General features: G+C 39.4%; 2 protein-coding genes across 4 annotated transcripts in view; one reads left to right on the top strand and one right to left on the bottom strand.

Moving 5' to 3' along the window:
- The window catches only part of NF1 (neurofibromin 1), a 201,571-nt gene that overhangs the window by 29,260 nt on the left and 146,983 nt on the right, over positions 1-25,328 (bottom strand). For all 3 annotated transcript variants that reach the window (XM_075904831.2, XM_075904829.2, XM_075904830.2), the window contains 15 exons: positions 17,001-17,433; positions 16,408-16,748; positions 14,497-14,699; positions 11,913-12,106; positions 10,545-10,685; positions 10,066-10,345; positions 7,892-8,106; positions 7,629-7,690; positions 7,405-7,519; positions 6,534-6,635; positions 4,880-5,020; positions 3,456-3,582; positions 2,777-2,908; positions 1,517-1,652; positions 1,124-1,281 (listed from right to left, as the gene is read on the bottom strand). In XM_075904831.2, the coding sequence (XP_075760946.1) occupies positions 1,124-1,281; positions 1,517-1,652; positions 2,777-2,908; positions 3,456-3,582; positions 4,880-5,020; positions 6,534-6,635; positions 7,405-7,519; positions 7,629-7,690; positions 7,892-8,106; positions 10,066-10,345; positions 10,545-10,685; positions 11,913-12,106; positions 14,497-14,699; positions 16,408-16,748; positions 17,001-17,433 (2,780 nt within the window). The remainder of the gene's footprint in view (positions 1-1,123; positions 1,282-1,516; positions 1,653-2,776; positions 2,909-3,455; positions 3,583-4,879; positions 5,021-6,533; positions 6,636-7,404; positions 7,520-7,628; positions 7,691-7,891; positions 8,107-10,065; positions 10,346-10,544; positions 10,686-11,912; positions 12,107-14,496; positions 14,700-16,407; positions 16,749-17,000; positions 17,434-25,328) is intronic.
- On the top strand, positions 18,700-24,360 carry EVI2A (ecotropic viral integration site 2A). Its single transcript, XM_006138593.5, has 2 exons — positions 18,700-18,853; positions 22,396-24,360. The coding sequence occupies exon 2, from the start codon at positions 22,411-22,413 to the stop codon at positions 23,194-23,196; it is 786 nt and encodes a 261-aa protein (XP_006138655.1). The 5' UTR covers positions 18,700-18,853; positions 22,396-22,410; the 3' UTR covers positions 23,197-24,360.

Genomic DNA, 25,328 nt, shown 5'->3' with positions numbered 1-25,328 from the left:
TGCTTTTTTTTCCCATTTCTTTTCAAAGACAGTGAAATTGTTATATATTTCAGTACTTCAATAAAAAAAAAAAAAAGAAACAACTGCCAAAAACTCTACATGGTCTGGGACTCTAACCGGTGTCTGGTGTTAACCCCAGGCATTGAGATCAGCAGAGGTGGTCAGGTTAGTCCTCTAGGTCAAGGGTGGGGAAATTTTTTTAGGCTGGGGACTGCTGACCCACAGAAAAATCAGTTGGGGGCCACAAACAAGAAAGAAGCAAAGCGAGAAGCCCTTGACTGAGGAGAAATACATTCCCCACTTTCCCCTCACACACCAGATCCTAAGGGGGCCGAGGCTAGTAGATTTGGTGTGACCCAACCCCGCAGTTGGGTGGCTGGAGTGCCAGCACAGGCTCCCCAATGCTGAGCCACGGAAGCCAGATCCAGGCAAGCTCAGGGCTGAATCCAGCCTCTGGGCCTGAGATTCCCCATTTCTGCTGTAGGTTTTGGTGGAGAGAGCTGGAGGCTGCAAGCGAGCTTTAACTTTGCAAAATGGTATCTTTTTGGCCCTGTATTGCTTGAATGGAATGGCCATCATGTACTACTGCAAAGCTTCTCTTCCCCCCACCTCCCCCCCCCCGACTTCCTTTTGGGTGAGTGGAAGCAAGTAAGAGAGAAGAGACTTAGTTTGGAGAGATGTTAATTGTGATGGTTGGTCAAATTTGTGTTAGAATCATAGAATACTAGAACTAGAAGGGACCTCAAGAGGTCATCAGGTCCAGTCCCCTACACTTACAGCAGGACCAACCATTGTCTAGAACTCTAGATCATCCCTGATAGATGTCTAATCAACCAGCTCTTAAATATCTCCTGTGATTCCACAACCTCCCTAGGCAATTTATTCCAGTGTTTAACCACCCTGACAGTTGGGAAATTTTTCTTGATGTCCATCCTAAACCTCCCTTGCTGCAACTTAAGCCCATTGCTTCTTGTCCTATCACCAGAATTGTGTATGTACTGAGAGGAAATGATAGGAACATGTTTAAAAGAAGTCAAACAAGTTATACTCTCCCAAAAACATTGTATTTGCCTTGGCTTTTTAAAGAATGATGTACCAAATTAGTAAACAGAGTTTTACTTACCTAATAGCTTTTTAGTGTTGGCTTGTGAAGGCTGTCCCATATCCAAGCTCATGGATTTTCGTGTTCGTGGGCTAATCTGTCCTACTGTGGGGTAACTGGCAGCAAGATGTCTGTCTGACCCCTTTGGAGAGGACCATGGTTGGTTTTCCTTTAGTGTCCTGAAAGTGTGGAGGAATTTAATTTTTAAAAGCCAAAAGTTGCACATATTTGGTTATAAACCCTCCAACTAATTGAACTTTATTATAATGTACTAGTTAAAGGTGTCAGCTGGAAATGTTTAATGTAATATCTATAAAATACCAGTGAAATGCAGTACCCTGTAATAATCCCCAAAATAATCAAGAGGTTCACACAACTACTGTAAGTTTAAAATAAAGCCAAAGAAACACTGACCTACAGCTGGTGTCACTGTGATGTATGGGATATGTATCCATAGGAACATTTTCCATTGAAACCTCTGTCAGTAAGAGAGACTTCCTATGTTTTAGGCTGCAGCGACTTCGAACTTCCTCAGACACTGTCAGCAAAGCTAAAAATCCAAAGAAAGCTAACATGTTTTCCAAGACAGTAAGATTTTCAGACATCTATGTAGTAATCAATGAATTTTTTTTGGACATACACAAATCCATTGGAAACTCCAATTCTCTCTCACTAAAATGCTTAATGTCAATTAAGGGACAAGGAAGATTTTGAAATAATTTCCCAAGTAGCTGAATTATTTTTCATAACAGTCCCTGATAAGTTTACCATTACAATTTTATTTATCTAAATATTTTCCTCTCCATATGACCACATTGTTCACTCTTGCTAGGCTGCTACAACTCTGAATTGGTTTATATTTTAACATAAACATTGAAATATTTACATTTTAAAAACTCTTCCACCCCCAGGAGATTTTTGAACGTCAGTCAGTCACTAAGCACCCTACTTGCTGAATTTACTAACTCTGTTAGCATTCCCTTGACATATAATAAACATTCACTGATTCAATCCAGGACCATCACCTGGGTGCGTGGGGCCTGGGACACCACCCCTTAACCTCCCAGGCTCTGCCCTGCCCTCCCCCCTACTTCACTTCCTTCTTCCCACCTCATCCTCATTGCACCCTTACCACTATGCAACATGGTCCAGAGGATTAGCGAGGGGGCTGGTTCTGGCAGCAGGGCTCAACTCTCCTTTTGCACTCACCATAGTGGTGGGAAGTGGAGCAACCCAACCCTAGCCCATTGCACTCCCGAAATCCCAGCTCCCAGCTGCATTGCTTGGGTAAGCGGAGTAGGCTGAGGTGCTCTGCTTCCTGCTGCCACTGTGAAGCAGAATTGAGTAGGCCTGGGCTGGAGTGGTCTGCTTCCAGCTGCTCACACTGTCCTGGTAAGCGCAGAAGCAGCTCTGACCCCTGCTGCCAGTGTCAAACCACACGCTAATCTCCATCCTGGGCCTCCAAGGGGCTCCCCCAAAGAATGGGGTCTGGAGAAGCTGCCCAAACTATCTTATGGACGGGACAGCTCTGATTTAACCCTTCCAACTATTTTTCTGAACAGTCCCATCTATATACGACGAAGTTTCATTTAAATAGCTTTTTAATATTTTATCAATCTCATGTCAAGAATTTCTACACCCATTCCTTCTGGTTAGGCAGAAGTTCTTTTTTACCTGCTAGGTAAGCCACACTCTGGGTATTCACCTCAAACTTGTCACAGTTCCTATGTTTGTTAACCAGAGCTAGTAGTGTGTGTAAAATCCTTACTGTCCTTGCTGCGATGGTAGGAGAGGGATGCCTGTATCCTAGGGAACAAATTTATGAAGAAATCAAGTATTGAATATTTAGTTTGTAGTACATAATTTATTATTTATAATGCATTTACCAATAATTTGCAGTGAGATTTTTCTCAGAATCCTTCAAATATACCAAATAAGCAAGCACAAAATTAGCGAATAATGGACATACGCTAAAACAATTTTCTACCTCCTCCCAAAGATTAGAATACTGCAAGCATGCAGGTAGATATTCTACATATTTATTTAAATTCCTGTCCTATTATGACCACCTCTAAAATATGCAGTAAACCTGAAGTGGAGTTAAGTCTAATGGTTAAAGAGAAAGCAGTTTGACATCAAGTAGTTCAAAAGAACACAATGCAAGTCACACTTCTGGTGACAGTTCACACCATAAATGGAGTCAGGATTTTACACTGTAAGTGAATGAGCACTTTACAAATGACTTCAATAAGGCCAGGATTTTGCCCTTTGTTCATTCATGGGCTTGATTATGCTTCTAAACTAACTTACAATATGACATGAAAAGCAAGTACGACAAATTTTCTATTCTTACCTTTTAGAAGATGCCCTACTAGTGCAAAATTAAAGTTAGAGTTAAAGTTGAGTCCAACAAAATGATCCATCTGTTTGCAGTGCCATTCCAAAGGTCTCCTGATTTCCATGAATACTTCTTCTGGGCTCTGTTAAGAAAAAACTATGTCTGATGGTATTCAGCTGCAGATTATTCATACTACTTATTCACACAACTAATTTTTTTGGTGAAAAATTACAGAAACCAAAATAAATTAAATAAAAGCTTTATTTGTAATGCTGCCATTTCTGTGCTCTGTGCCAGTCTGGGTAGATCTGAAGTAATGTTACAAGTCATACATTTGACTTTTTTCTTTTTCTTTCTTTCTGAAGGTGGGAGAATGAATTTGCTGACTCTGCTCTCTATACATGCCAAAGACTAGGTTAAACATTTAAAGAGATATGGGAGAAGAGCCCTAAATGAATTGAGCTTCAACATGAATCAATATTAATAGCAGGGATGTTAGGAATCGTGCAATTGAATAGTCGGGTAACTGCATCAAACCTTAGCGGTGACACGACTATTTGATAGTCCCTGGAGGCAGGGCTGGCAGCCAGCTTCTCTATCAGAAGCAGCAGTGCGGGGCAGCAGGCAGGAGCTGGTCCACGAGGGAAGCCAGTTAAAAACCAGCTCCCTGCTGCCACTGTCCGCAGAGAGTCCAAGCTTCCTGCAGACAAAGACTGCTTTGCAGCAGAAATGTCCACGGGGGGAGAGGGGGCGGGGCAACCTTCGAGGACAGAGGCTGCTCAGCATCCCACAGTACCATGGTAGCAGCCTCTGTCCATGGGGAGCTTGGACCTGCTGCAGATTAAGGCTGCTTTGTGGCAGCCTCTCTTGCCCTCTCCCCCCCACCCCCCAGCTGCTATCACTAATAGAGGCAACACCAGAGAGCTAGTGTTGGGGGAGGGACACTAACTTTTAAGCTGCCTCCTCCCAGTAGTGGCTCCTGTCTCTCCCTGCCTCTGTAGGAGGTCTCAACAGGGGGAGCCAGGTAAGTCTGTGGGAGCCGATGTGTGCAGGGGGTAGCAGGGAAGGGCTCTGGTGGTCCTGGGGAGGCAGCTTTTAAGACAGCTCCTCACAGGAACCAGCTCTTGATTTCCTACCATCCCTTGAGGAGGATGCGTGTAGTCAACAAGATTAACCGATAAGCCCAGACTTATTGGTTAATTGTGCAGTTGCTACACAATAACATCCCTAATTAATGAGAGGTTTCATAGGTAGGGTTAAATTATGAAATGTTGGAATACTGATTTCCTTGCAAGTGAGACTACTAGTGACCAGCTCTTTTCACACAACTGTTTTGTTCAACACAGAGGCATATACACAGATGTGTTAGCTTTCAAAGTTAAGAATGCACAGTACATTCAGGGCTGCTCACACAGTTTACTACTGGGTGGATCACTTACCTTGTCATTGAATACCCGAAGACTATCTAAGGTGTGCAGATTTTGTTCAAGTAGTGCTGTACCTGCTGAATAAAGGTTAACTTCATCTAGCTGCAGCACTGCCATTGCCACCCAAAAGAGGGCCTTGTGCATAGGAGAGTCCTAGGGAAAAATATTAGTGATTTTAATTTCAAAACAGTTTCTGGAAATGAATAAAACAGGATACAATGTATCCTGGTAATCCTGTATATGACAGGCATTATTAAGCCATCCTTGATTGGCAGTGGTCTGTTATTTGCATTCGCCAAGCAGTTGTATTCAAGGTGGATGTGCTAAGTACCACAGAAGAATCAGTCGCAAGAATCATTCTTTATGACTGGTGCCTCCCCATTCATTCCATTCTTTCAAATGAGCATTGTATCTGTGTTCAATACCAAGTCTAGACTCCAAAAGATATGACCATAATGCGGTAGGTCAAACTAGTCTGGTCATTAGAGCCCCAGTCTCAAAGACCTGCTGGGCAAGTGAGCATTCAACTAATTCAGGACTCCCAAACAGAGGTTTTTATTAAGATGTCGTCTTCCTTATAGTTGACAAACATATTGGGGAGCTAATTCTGTCCTCTGTGCGTGAAATTACCAGAGATGCATGCATGCATGCAAGATTTGCAGGATCCGGATCCAAAGTCACCAGCTTTGTATTTTACTGAGGTAGAGTCAAACAAATTTAAAATGAAATAAAGCAGAATTTCTAAAGTCTACGTGGCCTTCACTGTCTTTACCTTAAATCTGTGAATTAAACTTCAGTACTAAAACGTAAGTTCATGGTATACCAACATAAAACTGAACCTGAGACTAATAATTCCTGCAACTCACTGTTAATTCTAAATGCTACATAATGCCATCCAGTTGGCTAAAGAGATAATGCTGCTAATATGAAATAAAGTTACTAAGATAAGGATGAAATATCAAATGGTAACTTCACCAGAAGATCTTGCAGACAGATCACCAATTTTTGTGTATCTTCTCTGATGTGTATGGAAGATTAACATTACATTAACATGCCTCCCGAAGGCAAATACTTAGAAAATTGATGGAAATTTAATTTATCTTTAAAACATATTTACAAGATCATTAAAAGCAGAAGACACTTTACAGAAGTAGCCACCCTCTTCCAGGAATCCCCAGATTCAAAAGCTTTACCCCATTTTCAAATTTAATGTCCCCCTTTGAGGGCGTGTGCAATACTACTCCACAAGGAAATTTTACAGAGATTCATAATTGTATGCAAACTGCCTGTGTTGATAGTCATGAACTTGATGACTGGAATATTTCAAGACAAACGAGACTAGCTTTTATGACAAGCCATGAACCAGAAGACCTGTGTCAGCAATCACAGATTTGAATGTCAAAAAACCTAAAGGGATCCAGAGAGATCATGAAATAACTTCCTTTTAAGCTTTGCTGTGGCTTTGGCCTATAATTCTGCTTCACCAGACAATCATATGCAAGCTTGGGTTTTCTAGTTTTTGCACAGAGTCACAAATACAAACTGATGACATTGGTGTTTCCTCCAGAGATTAAATTCACAATTTTCATTAAGATATTTTTGAGGTTAAACACATTTATAGTTTTCATTTATACAACACATTTAAAGGTTTATCAGTGTTATTTACCTTATTAAGAAGTGGCTGCAGCTTGGTTAGTGCGATAACCGTGGCTTCTATAAGAACTTGGCTGTTGTAATTATCAGGCCCCTTTAAACAGCTCTCAAGTCCCTTTTTGGAAAAATGGGAAAAAAACTCCAAACATTTAATTTTTATCAAACCCAGGATGTAAAGACTAAAGTTCTAATCAATCATTAACTGCAGTTTTGATTAGGTTTTGAAAAGCTTAAACTGGTTTTAAAAGGATTCTGTAGGATGGTCAGTGAGTGTGACAAACCTAGAAAACATGACATGGTGCATATTAAAACAGTTAAGATGCTATACTGTTAAAGGATCCATGGAGGTATTATATTAGAAGGACTGAGCAGTCTTGATATTTCAGACACTGTTCACCCAAATTTTAGGTGTACAAAATTTGAGTAATGAAATGCTCAAAGGCAACTAATCTTTTTGTTATGCAGGTCACCTTTAATTAAATACAGCTATATGATCAGGTTTGGTATCATGGGCACCACTGCCAAGCTAACGGCATAGTTTTAAAATATTTCACTTGCATAAATGGTATGCAAGTCATTCAAATTCTCCTTACGTGACTTTGCTTTTAACAGCTGGTAAATGTAGAATGCTTCCTTCATAGTTACACAGACACAGCTAAGTACTGAGCTCTTTGATTTAATCTCAATGCAATGCTCCAAATTCAGAGATAAATTCTCTCTGGATTTTCAATTATGCTTCAATTCCTTGTTCAGCATAACAATTCACTTGAAAATGTGTTCATCATTAAATACTGCTGAATCCAAAATTTAATAGAAAGACAATTATTTGGCCATTAAAGGAGCTATTCCATGAGTTACAACAGGAAAAACAAAGAACCATATACCTTGCTAAGAATTCGGATTATTTGTTTTATTTGCCCATGAGACACTCGTTTACTGATGCAGCCGAAGACGACAAGTGCTCGTGGTTGCAGAGATGGATTATATTGGAATGCAAACCTGGGAGAAAGAGAAGTAAGTTGTATTCATAAGTTTGTTTCCATAAGTGAGAATTGCACATCTACAACACATGCAGTTTATAGGTTAAGTTCTGTGAATCACAACATACTTTTGTGCTAGGTCTGTCCACTGGTCCAGCCACTTGCATGTTGGAATATCTCTCATACAAGCCTAAAAAAAGATATTGAATACATGTGACCTTAAGCAAAAGCATTATTCTATTTAAAATATGTATCTGCTTTTAATTCTCAGATATATTCCTTATTTAAGCACTTTAGTGCTAAGTCTAGACAGGAAGCCAACATCTATATATGCAATACTACGTGATCTGTCACAGGGTTTTTATTAGTGTCACTGTCTTATAAATCGTACCTCCATGATCTCCAGCAGAGCTTCAGTAACTGTTTCCAGAGAAGTCAGTGCAAACGTCTCCCTCTCATAAGAACCAGGAGAGAATGACCTATCCCGATAACTGGATCGAAATGCTATGACTGCTGCTGATTTCACTTTGCTGATTCCAAACAGCAAATAAAACTTGGGTAGTGAGAACTCTGTCAAGCTGAGTCTCAAAACTTGCTTCGTCTCTTCTGTTAATTAAGAATTTACAAGTTGCATTTAATACATCGAATCCCATCCCACATTTCCAAAAGTACCTTCAAGACCAAGAGCCCATTTTTAAGGTGTAAGCATGTATTCTAGGAAGTAGACCACTTGCACATGGGGAGAAAAAACCCTTTGTGTATTGTTCTGCCTGTTTTAATACTGTTTTATATGCCATTGTCCTGTACTTATGCTACTAGGTGCGTGACCTTGTGTTCTGATTCTCAAAATGCAGCCAGGAGAAATAAATATTTTGAAAACAAGCAGCAGGGAATTGAGTGAATTTGGTTAAGGGGATAGTTCTCTCTGAGGTGGGTCACAGAATGAAAAGGGTGAAGAACATCTTATTCAAAGGTTAAAACCTGATACTGGGAGTTAGTGCTGCTGAGTACTATACTTGTTATTTAGGCCCCAAATTTCTGAATAGGGGCTGTAAGTTCTGAGCACTTGTAAAAATTGGGCCATTTCATTTGAATGTCTAAATGGAAGCTGAGCTCTTTTACAAATCTTATCCCTTTTGTGGATACTCAACACTTTTTATAAATCTGGCCTTTTGCTGCACTATGCCTCAGTTTACCCATCAGTAAAACAGAGATAACTACCTATGTCTCTGGGATATTGTGAAGCTTAATTTTTGGAATATGCAGGGCTCGCCGAGCTGCGGCGAGCCCTGCTCGTCAGCCATGCTGTCCGGTGATCTGCGCATGTGTAGATTGTACTGCGCATGCGCAGACTGCCCGAACCCGGCTCTTCCGGGTTGTAATCTACTCGCCACGGGCAAGTAGAAGATTGTCGAGCCCTGAGTATATGCAACAGGCTCTCAGATTCTTGGAAAATGGCCCTCATTTATGCACAAAATTTTGGAATGATTAAGGTTCCTATAATATGCTTTTATACCTGCAATTTTGTGATAATATGAAGATATCCTTGCTAATAGGGATGTAAAATCTCATTTAATCAGTGAACTGGTTTAAACGCTTAACTGTGATGCCATGGTGTGGTGGCCCCAGCTGAGCTGGTTATCAGTAAGCATCACCTGGTAAGAGTGATGCTTACTGGTAACTGTTAAACCCATTAGGGAGTAGGGATGTTAACTGTTGGTTCTCACAGTAAGTTTTATCTTGGGATCATTGAAAAATAGGATATATGACATCCGCTAATATTTTAGTTTCACAAATGTCTTATACAAGTGACATTTTGGCTACCTGCTATTCTCTACATTTATTCAACAAAAGAATTTTAGCCAGTTAGAACACAGCCATTTTCCTTTTTATCTCATGAAAATCCTTGTTGATAATATGCCCACATCAGCCCTTTTCCAAACAAGCCACTCCCTTTAATCATTATTTACATTTACATTAAAGACCTGCCCTGTATCAGCTAATCAGGCCTTAGCCCAAACCTCATTTTACCCTTGAGGCAGTCTCTGCCAAAGCTGCAAAACAGTAACACAGCACTTTCTCTTCTGAGGTTTTGAAATACATCCTAGTATTATAAAAGATTCATCTTTATTGCTCACTAATATCCACAATGAATAGAAGAAATTGATTAAATGATTCACTTTCGTTTCAACTATCGATCTCAGCCACTTTATTATTGCTTTGTATACCACAAAACAATTATCTTATAATTAACTATTGTTAGGATATAGTGTCTCTCTTTATACATGCTTCTAAACTTACACCCATCACAGGTAATAAATTCCTACCACTCCACTGTAGCCATTGGTCAAGAAAGCTTTGGCCTCAGCCATGATGTAGTACTGATTTAGGCTTCAGCTTTACTAGTCGTCTGATAATACAACACTGTAGACCCACCTGTGGTCTTGGATACAGTAGCATCACAGAAATGAAGTAGGGAGAAAGGGACAGGAACAGCTTAGGGAGACATTAGCAAACGCAAAGTAAACTACTAAGTGATCAACTTAATATTTCGTAAGAACTTACCACTAAAGTGAAGTTGTGAGCAGGTGCACAGAGAATGAATGATGTTGATGACCAGGCCGTGTGTGGAAGCTCTGAGGGAAAGAGGACCAGTGGCCACCAACAAAGTAACTACATGGAAGAGGTAGGGGAGATGTGCTGCCACATCAAGAGAATTGTTAAAGGAGAGCATCAGCATGTAACGTGCTAGAATGGCAATATCATCCCACATCAGGTGCTGTTCTAATGTAGGAGTTGGAGACAGACAAGTCTTGTCGATTATTTTGCACATTCTCCCAATTACCTGAAAGGGAACAAACATTTTCATTGAGTTAGCAAAAACTGGGCTCAAAATTTCACTCACACTTTACATTTAAACTTGACCAGGATTCTGTTAAGAACATATTTTAAAATGCTACTGTACCATTGCTTAGAGAGGTACCAAAGAGCAGTGTGAAACTGTTGATCGACTTAAAGGTAAGTTAAGGAACGGGAGTACTTACTTTGCTTGAAACCAATTTCACATTTCCAGAAGCGAGTGCTACAGCTGTGTCTGCCATAACCTCAGCTTTTATGGATCCTAACCCCCCAGTAGCACTGGTTTTGATGAAACTGTCCAGCACTACATCAAGTAGATCTGTTATCTATTGGAGAAAATAGGTTGTCATCATTTGCTTGTTAATGTCAGTCAAATGAAATTCAGGTGCAACAGTCTGTATTAAGCAGCCTACTAGACAAGTGACCACTTAGTTCTATTGCTTGATTGTACATTTGCGGTGGAAATCACAGCACCAGTTTCAGTGATTTTTCAATGAAGAACCATGCTTAATTTAACATAATGTTTACATGGCGTTACATCGGAATTAAGACAAAGCCCATCAAGTTTTAATATAAATTAAGTGTGTGCACTTCACAGCTGCATACTTAGGTTGTGAGGACTTGATTTGCATCATTTTCTAGATGCAATTTGAATCTAAGCTGTTAATGTATTATTTAGAGCAACATAATTTGTAAATTAAACAACTGGGATTTTGGAGGTAAAGTAAATCTTGTTTTCTTTTTTAAAAAGCAAGAAGAGGTCTTATAGTTGATGTAAGTTATTGCCTAGACCATTAGCCATGCATGATCTTAGCTACCAAGAAAACCATAACTCACATCTTGCAAGAACGTTTATGTTGTGAGAAAGCTACATGTTTAATACAAGTCACAGTGCAAAGAATATTTCTTCTTAACTAACCAGACAAAACAGTACTAATCACTGAGTTAGGCTACCCATAATGTTTAGCTGCTGGTTTAAATCCATTGTAGTTTTCACCATCTACGAACTTGGATAAATTCCTGGCTCCATAGAATTCAATGGCAAAACTCCACTGACCTCAAAGCCAAGATTTCACCCCTTACCTTCCATATTCTCTGTGTTTGCCCGATAACAACAACATGCCCTCACCAGGAATGCTTGCACTGATTTGTCAGTGGCTGACAGCTAGAATGGTTGATGCAGTGCATATGCTAACACTGCACTGATCTAACTAAATCCACTTAAGTGCTGTGCCTTTTGCCGAGGTGGCATTATTAGGTCAGTGCAATGGGTGACTTACATCTCACTGTAGTATAGATGCTTAGGGAGCTAGGTCGACACAAGTGCCTTAAGTTAAACTATCTCTGTAGTGTAGACCAGACCAGAGCATAACAGCTTGGGGTGGAACAGATTAAGCAAAGTAGCTAACACATATCAAAGGACCATTCCAGGAGAAGTGGTCCACTGACACCATGCAGTCATAGGACAAAAAAAGAGGGGATTAGTGGATTACAGCCTGTAATTACATTTACACTTTACTGTTTAAAGGTGATGAATTTATGCAGTCTAGTACCTGTCCAAGACTCCCCCATATTTTCGCTTGAATGGAAGGATACATCTGTTTCTCATTTATTGTCATTGTTATAAGCTTATCAAGAATAGCAGTGACTCGCTGGCGTTTGGCATCATCATTGTGTTTGCAAAATCGCACCAGATTTGACAACCAGGGAGTCATATATTCCAGGCAAAGGTGTTTCAGTTCAATACCTGGAAAAAAAAAAAAAAGACATTGTTGTTACAAAACGCCATTTCTGGTCTCGTCTTTGCAAGAATTATTTGCAAGCACTTTTCTTTACAATTTTATTATCTAAAATAAAGTCTAGGTACCTGGACAAAAAAATTGGTAAAAGATGAGAACTAGGATTATTGGGCAAAAGGACAAGCTGTGAAAAGAAATAGTTTTCTCACTAGTAACATCTAAGAAATCTTTAGGAACCTGGAAATAAAAGTGATATCTTAATTCATGCTGAAAAGATGTGAGAGAAAGGGGCTCTAAGTTCATAAACATACTAATATTTAGAATGTACACAGCACTTTCATCTTTAACGTGCTTTCAAAAATCTTAATTTTCAACACTCACGTGAAGTATTATAATCCCATTTTTACACAAGGAAAAAAAGGACAGCTATGTAGTAAGACTCTACCAAGGCCAGAGAGCACAGATCCTGGATAAGAATTCATAGCCTTTATGTTTCCTTTAGATTAATAATGTGTGTAGAGAAAAGACCCTGCATATCTTCTGGGTCTATGTTTTCTAGACTTCAGGCTTTGTCACCATCATTGAACTCAATATGATTTGTGTTTATTACTAGTGAACTCATGATGCTAAAGTAATCCTCACCAGAGAACACAAAGTGCCATTGTACAGAATTTTCAGTATTGGTGTAAAAGAACTAATAGGCAGTAAGATATTTCTAAACAAATATTATTATAAATTACAAACCACTTGTACAATTTGTCTTAACACCAAAAGAATCTTTTAGACATTGATTCTATAAAAGAGAGCACTGTTTAAATAGTTCTGTGAAAGAAGTACTTTTGTCTTTACATTGTTCTCCACACTACCAGATTCCAGGCTGTATCTTGACACCGCTTGATTCCAGAGCACTTCTCAATCTGCTGGTTAGGACACATATCTACTATACATTTTAGACAGTTTGTGTGCCTGCCTGTCCGTTTGTTCAACAACTCCTTTTAACAGTAAAAGATAGGACCACCAAATTTGCTATGCAGCTTCCTCTTATCGTAACCTAAAGCACGATCAGGGTTTGGTTGTGTCAGGACAATAGGATGTGCATGGAATGCAATTGTTTTGCATCAAACAGAAAGGGAGAGGTGTGATAGCGGGGACAGTTATACTCATAAATGATCACATGGGGCAGCAAGCACCGCAGCAAGCAGCTGCTGACCAGCAGCATGGCCCCCATTGTCCCAGACTGCCCTCAGGGAATAGCTGCTCACTGCCACATGGCTATAGAAACACAGTACACTAGAACGGGAAAGGACCTCGAGAAATCATCAAGTCCAGCCCCCTGCCCTCATGGCAGGACCAAGCACCATCCTGAGAGATGTCTATCCAACCTGCTCTTAAATATCTCCAGTGATAGAGATTCCACAACCTCCCTAGTCAATTTATTCCAGTGTTTAATCACACTGACAGTTAAGAAGTTTTTCCTAATGTCCAACCAAAACCTCCCCTGCTGCAATTTAAGCCCATTGCTTCTTGTCCTATCATCAGAGGTCAAGGAGAACAATTTGTCTCCCTCCTCCTTGTAACAGTAACATAAGAACATAAGAACGGCCGTACTGGGTCAGACCAAAGGTCCATCTAGCCCAGGAGCCTGTCTGCAGACAGTGGCCAGCGCCAGGTGCCCCAGAGAGGGTGGACCGAAGACAATGATCACGCAATTTGTCTCCTGTCATCCTTCTCCAGCCTCTGACAAACAGAGGACACCATTTCTATCCCCTGGCTAATAGCCTTGTATGGACCTAACTTCCATGAAATTATCACTCTTTTAGATGCTTGAAAACTACTATCATGCCCCTTCTAAACTAAACAAGCCCAATCCTTTCAGTCTTCCCTCATAGCTCATGTTTTCTGGACCGTTAATCATTTGTGTTGCTCTTCTCTGGGCCTTCTCCAGCTTGTTCACATCTTTTTTGAAATGCGGTGCCCAGAACTGGACACAGTACTCCAACTGAGGCCAAATCAGTGCAAAGTAGAGTGGAAGAATGACTTCTTGTGTCTTGCTCACAACACACCATCGCCACTTTGGCCTGACTCTAGGGAGCAACTCGAAGGAGGCCTACATACCCCACCTTGGAAAAAAGCTGGCAGGCAGCCTGTGTGCCCTCCTCCCCTCCTGCTCCGCCTCCCTCTCCCACCCGGACTGGCCCCAGACCCAGGTCAATCTTTTAGCAAAGAATAAACTTGAAAAGCACCTGCAGATGCTTTAGGCTGCATTTCTAACTGAAGCCTAATATGCTGATGGATTGACTCAATAAGATGAAGACATTTACTAACTCTGTAATAGAACTGAAGAGTTTGAACCATTTCAAATTCATTGTTAGTGTTAGAGAAAATGAAAGCTACTTACTAGATTTGCTAAATCCAGAAATACACTCTTCCAAAAACTCTAAGGTAAGGTGTGGCTCATTAGCTGCCAGAGTCTTACTAATAGACACAATAAAAAGGGTGTTGTTGGCAGGGATACAAAGACCTGAAGTCTCCAGTAACTGACCCTCAATCTTTAAATTAAAGGTACAGGTTAAGGCACACAGAAGATTATAGGCAGCAGACCTGCAAAAAAGCATACGTGATGCAATTTAAAAACATTTTCCTATGCGTCTAAAAAAATTGTACACAATAAATACTTCTATTAAAAACAATACAAGAATAGTATTCATGTCTCTTAAAATTCAGTCTACTGTTGCCATGCCAAGGGAATCAGGACTATAGGCCCTGAACTTAATTCCTTCCTTTCAGGGACTGCCAGCACCATAGAAAGCTCCTTCTTTCAATAAACCTTTTCTGACAAATTGAAAGAGCATCACTGAAAGGCTCCATGTCCAGTTACTCTTGGATGAAACAGATTAGAATGATATGGAGAGAGGGAGGAAGGAAGAGGAGAGAAGAGGACTACCAAGCAAAAGTCTGATCAATGGTTTTTCCAATCAATATAAAATCAGTGTGTACATTTGAATTTAGGGTATTTCTGTGATGGACTAAAACCAGTTCATTCTTGGGAAAGTCTCTCAATTACTGCCCAAGTAATATTAATGTGCTTATATCTTACCCAGATCATTTTACACAGTAATGGCAATAAGGCAACTCATGTGCATTAAAAGTGACTGCTGGAAATATTCTCATGCACAGAACAACATAGCCTATAAAGATTAAATGACATGTTTAGCTATATTATACTGTGTATATATGTAAGTACAAACACCTATACAGAGCTGGCTAGAAACTGGAATTCCCATTATGAGTTCTGACATTTCAAAATATATTCCTTCCCAAACTGAAGAAAAACTGGACTTTCTGAATTTCCCACATAGCAGAAATTCCCCAATCACACAGACCTTTTTGAAATGTCTGAGGCCTCCCCTCCCTCACCGCCAAAAGTCCTGCACTTTGGGGAGCCTGGAAGACCCGCTTTTGAGATACTCCACCCTCCACCTGGCAGGTTAGAGCCAGCGACCCTGGAGGAGATAGCTTTGAGGCAGCTTTTCTGGTGGTCAGCCCTGGCGTCATGAGCCTGAGATGCAGGGCTTCTAGGCCCCCTCCCAGAGATCCTGAGAAGCTTGGAAATCAGGCCTTGTGGGATGTTGAGAGCCCAAAAAGCTCCCAGATGCTCAGCACTTTGTCAGCCTGCCAAGTGATTAACCTGGCAGGAAACCAGGCTTGTGACAGTCACCTGCCTTGCAAGCAGGGTTCCATGGGAAGCCTACCTGGCTTCTGTCAGAACTGGGATGCTTCCACAGAACTTTTTGATTTAGATGAATCTGCCTCTTCCACTGGAAGAATGTTCAGTTGGGAAATTTTCCAGCCAGCTCTAATATGTATCTTACTAATGCTAGTTCCTCTTTTTAGTGGCAAAAGAGCCACAAGGTCTCCCAAACAAAATTCTAGTTTGTTTTTAAAAACAAAACCAGGAGAAAGATGTGCAGGGTTTTAAGATTAGCTAAATGAAGCAAACTGGCATGCAAACAACCATATGAGATTTCATCCTTCAAAATTGAAATATTTCTTTTTACAATTATAAAGAGGGTTTTCAGAATAAAAGATGTCCAAAATTTTTACAGTTCACACAATTTACACTTCATTTTCCCACCATGTAGTAGCTGATCTTTTTTGGGGAACCATTAACGTTATTCCTAGGTAAATTTAAAGTTTGTGGAGCTTTGGTGAAAACAATTATGATTGTTGCAAAATACTTACTAATGGGGAAACCTTAGAAATAAATTATCACACATTTTGGTCAAGATAAGGGGTAAGAGATCTCTACCGTAAACTAGGGTCTGAGCTTCCCAGGTTAAGCAATGCTATATTCAGTAGTGTTCCAGGGACATCCTTAGGGCGGATTTTAGTATGTTGTGGGATGGAGTCTGGTTGTGACAGCTCCCATCGAGTCCGTATGTGAATGATGGACTGAACGATGGCTTCACACTCCTGATGCATGAAGGTGAGTGGTGTGCCTTGGTTGGCAATGGTTAAGGTGAACTGGTTCTCATCAACTAGACATATCTCCTCAATCTCAGAGGCATAGTAAATGTCATTTAGAAACACTGTCTGTCCCAGGACTTTTGTTCGTTCTGCTGATGTTACCTGCACAGCGGTAGACCCAACCTTAGAAAGGAAAGAAAAAGTATAATTTAGTAGCTGTAGCTAAGAATATGAAGAATGAACAAGATCTGATATCACCATTTGTTAAAGGGGGAGGATGAGTAGCTGTAATCTGAATAACAAAGGAGTGATATTTACCAGTGTGATGGGTGAACTACATTGGTCATGATTTCTCCCTAAGACTTAATAGCATGCAGATCTATAATGCCAAATTATACAAGCAATTCAATAGGAAGGGTGTTAAATGAGACTTACTTTAATAGAAACTTTGGTGTCTTTGTGGGCCAGTTTGAGAGCATTGTGAAACACTTTCAAATCTTCTTCCAAAGCCAAGGTAGCAGCTGGAAGTTTCTGCTGGTCATTTTCAATGTGCTCTGCCAATTTCCCGGGAGAGTCTATGAAAATAAGCCTTTTGCTGCCTTTCAGGCCTGTCAGAAGCCTCTCGTGGTATTTGGTGTATTCCCTGACCCAAGAGTTGCAATTGTAAATATAAACAGCTGAGACATTTTCATAAGCAAAACCTGGAAAAACTACAAACCACTTGGAAAGGAAGTCTGTTTTAAAGCGATTGCTGGGTCCGGCGTGAGTGAGGTCCACTACAATCTCATATGGCTTAGCATAGTATGGCTTCAAAGTTAGTAGAACATGGTATATTAATAAATCACCATTGATCTGACCGGTCTTGAACCTAAAAAAAAAAATTTTAAAAAATATCACACGTTTGTCATTTCTCTTGGTTAAGAGAGGAAAAAAATATTTAGCTTGCATGTAATACTCCAGATATTTTAACACAACTGTACTGGATCTGCAAAAACAATGTAGAAAATAGGCAAATAGCATCCATTACCATTAAACTTTAGCTCCTCCATCATGTGGGGCAGAGAATTAGAAGGTTCACAATGAGGAGCTCTCCTCTTTTTGGAATGAGTGCCATGTAATTTAATTTATAGCCTTGCAGCCCCAGAAATAAACAGAGAGGACCTGTGTTTAACATCTCAGTTGAAGAAAATATGTGCTGCAGAGCAACTGCATATCAATTGCAACAAAATTGGACTACACATAAATAATTCAGTTTAGATTCTCTCTCTACAAAGTAGAGAGGATCATCATCTCAGCAAGGATTCCTCATCAAACTCCAATTTATTTACTTTCCCCCACCTGGAAATTACACCCATATTGAAACATAAAAAGGTAATTTATAATAGCAAGGCTGCCCTAATTAAGCATCTTCAGACATTTACTCTACAATCCCTCTTTTGAAGGATTTGTGACTCTCATGCTGCATTTGCTGTAGTCTGGAACTTGGCATCCTACTGCCTAATGGGTTGTCTGACAGAATGGCCAAATAACTAGTATAAATGTGCTGATTAGGTTTTCTGAAAACATCTAACTCTTTCAGCACGTTCTTATTTGTTTCATTTTGAAGTAAATCTGCTATGCATCTTTGAGGACAGACATTTTCTAAAATTAATTCACAAGATTTTTAACACGTCAAATATTATGTTATTAGGTACCGTTAACGCAAATTATAGTCAAACTCCACAGTAGCTTGTGGAAATCTGTGCCACTTCCATTTCCCTACCGCATCTCTCTGCTGCCATACCCTGGACTCTACAGCTTTGCTAGAAAAGACAAAATGCACACAAATACATGCTAAAAAATAAAAATTAAACACCACCAAGTGCACTGGAGACACCATTTTTATACAATTCCTATGAGAAATAATATGGGCATAAAGGTAAACCTACATATGGTGCAGCAAGTAGAGAGTCTGCCCTAAAGACAAATGTTTTTTTCTATTGCACATCCTGTCATTCTAGAGCTAATTTGGGCAAGTTGTTGCATTCTTCCTCCCCTGTAACATGTCATGGTAGAGCTGCAGTGGAAAGGAAATGTGTCATCTCTGTGGTTTGGTTTTCTAAGTGAGGAAATACAACTACATATTTTAGTTAGATTCACTTTTTCAAAAAAATCACCACCTTCTAGTCCATTTGCTTTATATTACTGGTCGGTTACACCTCCTCCCCCAAGAAAAATATCAAGAAACTGCATAGCTAAGTAATAGAATAATCTGAAATTTAACTGATTTTGACCATACTTCTGGCAAGGTAAGTCCATATTTGTTTTCTTATACTTTGTTTCTGAGTTTGTTAGAATTTCTACAAAGTTGTAATTCAAAAAATGTTTTTACAAAACTTCACACAAGTCACTAATACCCATGTACGACAACTGTGATCAAGAAGTGAAATAACATATTTTTCATCCAGCCTATTTAACTTGAATACAGGAAACTTACTAAAAATACAAATGTTATACTATGTGAAAAGGTGTTTATATTTCAGTCTGAAGCAAGCACTAAGAGTGTCAATCATTATTAGCTCTGTTGTGCCTATGTATTGTAGATCTGACTATATATACACACAGAAGACCTATCTATCTATACCTAAGCACAAATGGGATAAATTAAAGAGAAAGATAACCTTTAATTTTCAATTCCTTTGCTTTTGAGATGTTAAGTAAAGCCATTAACATTTTGTCAACAAAGTTTATTTTTAACAATACATCTGGGTTGGAACACTACAATTAACAATGGGCTCACTGTACCATCAGTGAAAGCACCCAGAAGAACTGTTGCAACTATGCAAACATTAAGTGTTTGGGATCCTTCAATTATAGTATCAAATGAAACTGTACCGGGGCAAACCTATTGAAATACCTAAAAAAGGTAGTCCATGCTAGAGGGAATGATTTACATGCTTTACTTTAGCTTTTTTCTTCTACTTTTTTGCGACATTTTCTACTAACAATATGAACCATTTTTCAGATTAAAAAATGCCACCCCAGCTGCAGCATATGAGAAACTCATTTTCAGTTCAGTTTGAAAAGCAGGAACTTTAATTTTATAGAAATATGAACTACAGAAGGGAAAAAATTGTGCCCTTTGCTACTACTTTATGATGTACGAAGCCAGCCATAAACTCAAATCTGCTTTTTAATAGTAGACATATCAGGAACATACAGTACACCTATCCCCCTAGCCTCGCTTTCTGGAGGACCCTAGCACGTCTGAGGGACATCACAATTCAGCTTCTGAAGATGCCAAAATCCTTCAGCAAGTTCACTTTTCTATAAGTTTGTAATCCCATATTAGATACTGTTGTTATGCTATAACTTTTGATTATGATTGAAAATAAACAGATCTTGTCTGGCATACTGAGTGGAAGAAAATGTATTTTGTTCAGCACACTAATCTTAAAAGCAGTAGTTTAAATATTTAACACATTTGTGAGAACAGCCATAATATTTTTAGTCATTGCAATTTTAACATCTACTATATATTTAAGTTTGCCTGTGTGTGCCTGTGTATCTGTGTGTTCAAAGACTCTTCCGAAATGGTAAGAGCTAGGAGCACCAAATTTGGTATTCAGCCTCATAAGCAAGGTAAGGGGTTGTTGTGCAGGAAAATGAGATGTGACTGGAATACACATGGAATAGGACTGTCTTTCATAAAACTGCACAGAAAAGAGAATCACCAAGCAGGTGAAAGGGGCCGATTGGGAGTGCGCACCCCCCCCCCATCTGGAACTGCCCTAGCCCTGAGCATCTCATTTCCCAGGCAACCTTTGGGGGCGGTGGGGAGCTTCAGCCTCCCTCCCCCCTCTACTCATTTGAATAGGAACATTACTGGCTGTTTCCCTTCATTAGGGATGGAGGGAAAGTGCACAGTTTCCTTCATTCCTCATGGCTGGCTAGGGAGAGTAGGGGACAGATAAACCTGGACCTGCCCCAGCTGGGGGACATGCACCCCTCCCCCAGCTGTGCACACTGGAATTGCAGTGGCCATGGAGAGGTGCTTCTCACCTGGCCCCAACCTGTTGAGATAAGAGGGGACTGAGATAGTGCTCTCTCACCCTGGGGGCAGCCAAAAATGATTCAAATAAAGTATGTACATTTTCCTTTTATTTCCCCAAAACATTAATTTGAGTTAAGGACATGAACAATGCTGAGTAATCTTTAGTACTATATAATATTTGAAACTGTACAATTTGCTAATATTAACAAGTAAAACAGGGAAACTTGGTAATAATAATGGATTATCAGCCTCTAATTTCAGGTATTTTACTGAAGTATGCAACCTAGCAGAAATTACATCACTGACACAAAATCAACATAGGGTATCAGTGCAATCCAAAGCAAACTCACGTTAATTTTTATACTTCATTATTGTATGTTGGTAGCAATTAAGGGTTTCAATCAAGACTGGGTCCCATTTTGAGAGACTCTAGAACCATATATTAGAAAGTGAGTCGCTGTCCATCTGGACAATTTATAATAAATGGCCTTCAATCTTTCAAAGAACTTTCTACAAATTCAGAAGCCTGCTGGAGATTAGCTCCTTAACAAATAAAGACCTAGGCTACAGCAGATAGCTATAAAAAACTACATGTGGGGGAAAAAGGTGGGAAAGATGCAATACCAGAGCCCACTAAGCATTAGGCATGGCATGTCCTGCCTATCCTGTCATGATTATTTTTTAAGATACCACCTTTATATCAAGTATACTTGGAGATTAGCATCCTATCTTCTTGCTGAATTCTATGGCTGAAGATGATAGGCAAATACAATTACTGTACAACTGTAGAATGGAAACATGCTGTTGCATGATCTCACATATACTTCAATCCCCCAAAATATATCTACTATACTTAAAATACTCTGGTTTGAACTACTGTAGAAGTTTCTTGTTTATATAACTGATATTAAAGCAACTTGGACACTGCCAAATTGGACTTTTCACTGTGTTTCAAACTCAATCCTGTTCTAGCAAGATGGCTGCCTCTAATGCTTAGTTCAAATTTGTCAATTATAATTAAGAATTAAAATAAAAACAAATTAATTAACTCAAGTTAATTAATGCTTCCAGCGCTGCTAACATTCATACTAGAATATAGAAAAAGGACACAATTCTCTTTCAAGAGAGACACAAAGACCAGTAAATCAATTGAAATACTGTAAATTTAAAATAAAACATAAATTTGCTGGAAACTTACAAAGATGCTTACCAGCTGCATTCAGTTTTTAATGAATTAATATAAGCGTATGCAGTAACTTACTGGTGTCATCTTCAAGATCTTGTAAAATTTATATCTTTTGTTTTTAAACATGGCTACATTTTCTCCCTCTTTAAAATTACTTCATACTCATTCAGAAGAGTAGGACGTGAGAAACACAGCATTTCTTAGATTGTTTTCTCCTGTAGTGCTAAAAGTAGAAGTGATTGATTCAAAGGTGTAACTTGGTCAGCCTTAAAGAAAAGGAGCTACATCAGTATCACTCATTTGTACACATCACACAATTTCAAATGACCCCTTCTTCATTTTCTTTTACTATTTAGATTTTTTCCCTTAAGTCCCACACTATAGAAATCTATTTAATAATTCTGAAGACCAAGCACAAACATGTACTACTCTGGAATGTAAGTAGCTAAACTCTTCATAACATGCCCAAAATACATGAAGTCAAATTACTGCAAAGAGTGGTATAATTGTATATAGCATTCGCCTAACATTTCAAGAGAGCTCCAGTTCAAACCATCATCAATTCAGGAATACATTGATTAAGCTAATACTATATTTTTATATTCTTTCAGGTACCGGATAGAAACATGAAATTGGCAATGCACTGTAACCCATATTTTGCTTTCATTGCTGTGACTATCTTTGCATTGTCCTTGCAAATAAGAGCAAACCACACTGACTCTCTCTGGTCTGAGCAGTACTTGGATCTCAATACCCAAAATATAAGTGAAAAGCAGAGTACCACGGAAGACAGTTCAAATCTTATTCCAAAAACCACAGACCAGAATGACGAGTTGATGACTACTCAAATGCAGACAGATACCTTTCCATCATCAACACTTGGTCAGGAACCTTCAACATCTTCCCTTGGCTTTAATCTTACTTCTGCAGTTCAGGACCTTTTGACTACTACCAAGACTCTGACTGCTACCAAGATCCAGATTACAACAACTACTGAAATTTGTGGAGAGAAGAATAAATCTCTGATACTAATTTGTTTCATTATAATAGCAGTGCTTTTTCTTGCTTGCACCTTTCTACTTCTGTCAACTGTGGTAATGGCAAATAAAGTATCGTACCTCAAAAGATCTAAGCAAGGCAGGCGCATACCCAGGAATAATGGTGATTTTCTGGCTACTAACAGTTTATGGCCAGCTGGATCAGACACATGGCAGAGGAAGTCTAAAGAGCTAATAGGGGTTGACTTGATGATGCAAGACCTGATGTCAGAGACGGCTATCACAATTCAAAGGAATAATGCAACTGGAACAACTGAGACACTCACTAGTGGAAGAGTTACTAATCAGAAAAATGAAGATGCAACTTCAAAACCATGTGACAACATCATAACCAATTTTGTAGTTGAGATTTAAGTAAAGCTCAGATTCCTGACAGAGATGACAATGTAGCCTGGAAGTAACCTTATAGCACCAGACAGGAGAACCAGGCTCTCATTGTGGATTTGGTTTTCCACTGCATGATAGTGGGAATGCTATGTAGTAGCACAAAGCGCCATAGGACAGTGCGCCCCAATTTGTATGCAATCAACCTTTCAAACATTTAAAACAGTATCCGAGATTGTTTTAAAGGGAGACGTATCCATTACGGCTTTAAAAGAAAATGGTGGGCAATAGAGCTTAGTGGGGATAAAGCACCAAAATATTTGGGACATTAGGAAAGGAACCCGCAACAGTCACAGGGGAGGGACCAATAGCCTAGTAACTGTAGAATGCTATTTATGGATGATCCACAAACCAGTAGATTAGATTACAATTCTGATATTTCAAACAAAATACTCAAGAGCTCCTAAGCATGGTTTTGTACTTCAGAGCTTCTCAGATTGTGGTCTATTGACCACTGAAGGTATGCTGAGAGCTGGCTGATCACATGGCGCTCTCCTCCTCCTCCTTGCCATCTGCTAAATTATATTAAGAAACAGCTAAAAATAACTTATGCATGCAAATGATGTAGTTAGAGGTTGCACGATAACAAATGAGAGGAGAAGGCCACAAATGGGGCAGTGCTCCCTCAGACTAAGTTTGTATTAAGATGTATTTTGGACTGGGAAGAAGTCTGAGCTCCTATATATTACATGTTGTATAAGTCAACCCCTAAAAACCTCGCGTTTTTAGTGACTTGTGCTGGCAGCTAACTTTAAAGCAAGTATATTGTACAGCCAAGATATGATTTCTGCTCTCATATGAAGTCAACAGTACTTGCTGAGCTTTAAGTTTGTCCTAAAAATATAAAGCTTGTTTTATATGCAACAGGGTGGGAGTAAAACTCTCATCTGGTAACACCAATAAAAACATACAGTAGATTTTGAAATAATTTGACTAATTTGTTATTATGGTATATAACAGATTGGGATTTCTATTGTAGCGAAAGATCTTCTAGATTAATTCTCCAAAATATTTCTTAAGGGAAAAACTATGTTTCACTCTAGCAAATGAAAAAGAAACGTGCTTAAATAATTGTTTTTGTTGTCGATTTGCTCATTTGTAAGACTGAAGATTAAATTTTATTACTTTCACCTAGCTAACTTTATCCAGAAAATTACTACAATGACACATGCACTAAGGACCACCTATCAAGAACTACTCTAACATAAGACCATTACTATCAAGTATCCCCCTAAATAGAACTTTTAGCTCCTCTAAACTGGTCTGATGGGTGAAAATTTGTAACAGGTTTCACTATACTAAAGTGTGTGGAAACTGGAGAGGCTCCTTGTTTGTGCATATTATTTCTGTACCTAAGCAGAGATGAATTGCTTCACAGGTAAGTCAATGAATTCCTGGCATTTTTAAAAATTAAACTAGCAATTTCAACATTTTCTTTTTTGTTCTGCATACTAACAGTCACAACTACAACAATCTACAATTGTTAGCAAGGCACTTCAAGCTTGTAAAATTTAAGTTAGTCACTGGGTGCAAGACATTTGTATTTATCAATTTACCGATAACTTCACTAATCATATTTGCACACAGATGTGATAAAACATTTAAGTCATACCTCTTCAAAATGAGTGTTCCCAACTGATTAATATTTATATTGCCACAATAGAAGAGAGATCTTCTAAGGAAAAATCTTCTCCTTCCAGAAATATGGGGATGGATACATACCAATTAAACATCTTTATTGGGACTAAGAAAGCAAAATCCTGGTTAATCTGTTTACTGACTAAATGGGATACAAGCAGGGAACTGCTCCATCCCAGCCCATAGGGCTCCTATTCTCAGCCCCACACTGGGGCTGGCTTCTGGCTCCCAAAAGTCCCTGACTTCTAGGGACGTAAAGAGGTAGAAGACACTACAATTAACTCATAAGCCTAGGCTCCCCGGAAGTGGGGCTGGATTGCACTGGCTGCTGGCCCTTCCCCGTGGACTACAGAATAGTCGACTAATCGCCAAGAATTCATGCAGTTACTCAGCTATTCTATTACATGCTATCTAACATCCCCACTGACCACGATGGATCCCCTGTGGGGCTGGCGGCAGACACG

The sequence above is a fragment of the Pelodiscus sinensis genome, chromosome 21 (genome assembly GCF_052426305.1).
Source record: "Pelodiscus sinensis isolate ZL-2025 chromosome 21, ASM5242630v1, whole genome shotgun sequence".
Classification (NCBI taxonomy): Eukaryota; Metazoa; Chordata; order Testudines; family Trionychidae; genus Pelodiscus; species Pelodiscus sinensis.
Note: the sequence above shows the minus strand (reverse complement) of the source record. Positions and strands in the feature narration are given on the sequence as shown.